Source organism: Hipposideros armiger, unplaced genomic scaffold (genome assembly GCF_001890085.2).
Source record: "Hipposideros armiger isolate ML-2016 unplaced genomic scaffold, ASM189008v1 scaffold_15, whole genome shotgun sequence".
Lineage (NCBI taxonomy): Eukaryota > Metazoa > Chordata > Mammalia > Chiroptera > Hipposideridae > Hipposideros > Hipposideros armiger.
Genome location: NW_017731365.1, coordinates 1,411,518 through 1,413,116, shown reverse-complemented (window position 1 = coordinate 1,413,116; position 1,599 = coordinate 1,411,518). Strand labels below are relative to the sequence as shown.

Below are 1,599 nucleotides of genomic sequence, written 5' to 3'. Positions count from 1 at the left end.
TAGGCATTTTGAATATAATACAACTTTTCCTAAATGGTGTTTCAAGAAGTCTTCCACTTTGTAGTTGCTATTTTAATTTCAGGCCTTTTGTAGTTAAAAACAGGGAAATTGGTTCTGTCAGATACAGCTTGGTATGAGCCAATGGACTTTTCTTATGAACAGTCATATGTATTTATACAATCATAGGGCAGTGAAAGTTTTGAAGGACACAGAAAAGTAGTTAGATGTGAATACAGACTAGGAAACAAGAAACAAATCAGAACTAAAATCCTAATTCAGCCTGAAAATTCACTTAAAGAACTTGTAAAACTATTTTATCAAAGGTTTTCTTAATGGCAGAGGACTGTTAATCATGGGAAGTCTGGGCCTATAGTACATTTTCTTTGAAATCTTATGTTTTATTTTCAATGTTTTGTAGGCTGTCCTATGACATATTTGTTTCTATAAGAAAATGTAAAAATTAGTATTAAGCAAAATTGACACTCCACATGATTCTCTTTGTTTTTATGTTGTCTTTCTTATGGCACAGATGTAGATGTACAAACGTTGTGATTTTAAGAAATGGAGTTGTACGAAGGGCCAAAACTTGCTGTGTATACTCTAGTCTTAGAGTATACCAAGCTTTAGTTATTAGGGGGATAGTCATTGAAGGTAAAATAATGCAGTATTGAGTTACATATGCATTTTGTTTTGTAAATAGCCATTTGACTTGTGAAATGTTAAAATGACTTTTAAAGAAAATTAGGGGCTGTAGATAAGTTATGATGATCATCATATATTGTATTTATCTTAGAAATACCTCATTACATAGCCAGCCCATGGAATGTTTTATTATATACACATCTTTGACTTGGAGCTTTACTTTTAGAGCAGTTGAACAACAGATGGATGACAATTCAATCCCGATTGGCATGCTGCCCAAAATAAAAGAAGAAACCCAGCATCTAAAGCTTACACACTTAGAGTATTTTAGCCTTTGGTGTCTAATGTTAACCCTGGAGTCACAATCTAAGGATAATAAAAAGAATCACCAAAATATATGCTTAATGCCTTCTTCAGAAATGTAAGTGGTCTATTTAATACAGTAAAATTTCAATAATTTGGATTAGTTGGTGGGATGTCATTTGGAATTCATGACAAATACAGGTTATGTAGCATGTTAAAGATACGTAATTCCGTATATTCGTGCTAACTCCAGATGGCTATCAATGAATTGTTTCTAAGTAGAGCATCATTTGTTAGCTATTTTCAGTAGGATAAATATGCCTCAAGAAATCTCATTTTAAAAATTATTAGTAAATACTTTTTTATCAGTGAAAAGAGTATAAATTTGAGTATACTATAAGGTGAATTTTAGCATATTAGTAGAGTGTAAATTAATTAAGTTTTACTTATATAATTAAATACTGGTATTTAAAAGTTTACAATGTCACTCCAACAAATTTAATTTTTAAAAAGTTTATATATTTAGTAATGTTTTGTAGTCTTCATTTATTTTTACACAATATTTAGAGGTAATATGTTATCACTCTCATAGGCACATGAGGAAAAAAAAGTTGATGCACTCCTTTCAAGAAGCATGCCTATTGTGGCATATAA

The 1,599-nt window shown here is 30.6% G+C and overlaps 1 protein-coding gene across 1 annotated transcript in view; it reads left to right on the top strand.

Moving 5' to 3' along the window:
* Positions 1-1,599, top strand: part of DNA2 (DNA replication helicase/nuclease 2) — a 48,830-nt gene that overhangs the window by 22,437 nt on the left and 24,794 nt on the right. Inside the window, exons 5-6 of the mRNA XM_019624492.1 lie at positions 869-1,063; positions 1,147-1,177. Coding sequence (XP_019480037.1) covers positions 869-1,063; positions 1,147-1,177 — 226 coding nt within the window. The remainder of the gene's footprint in view (positions 1-868; positions 1,064-1,146; positions 1,178-1,599) is intronic.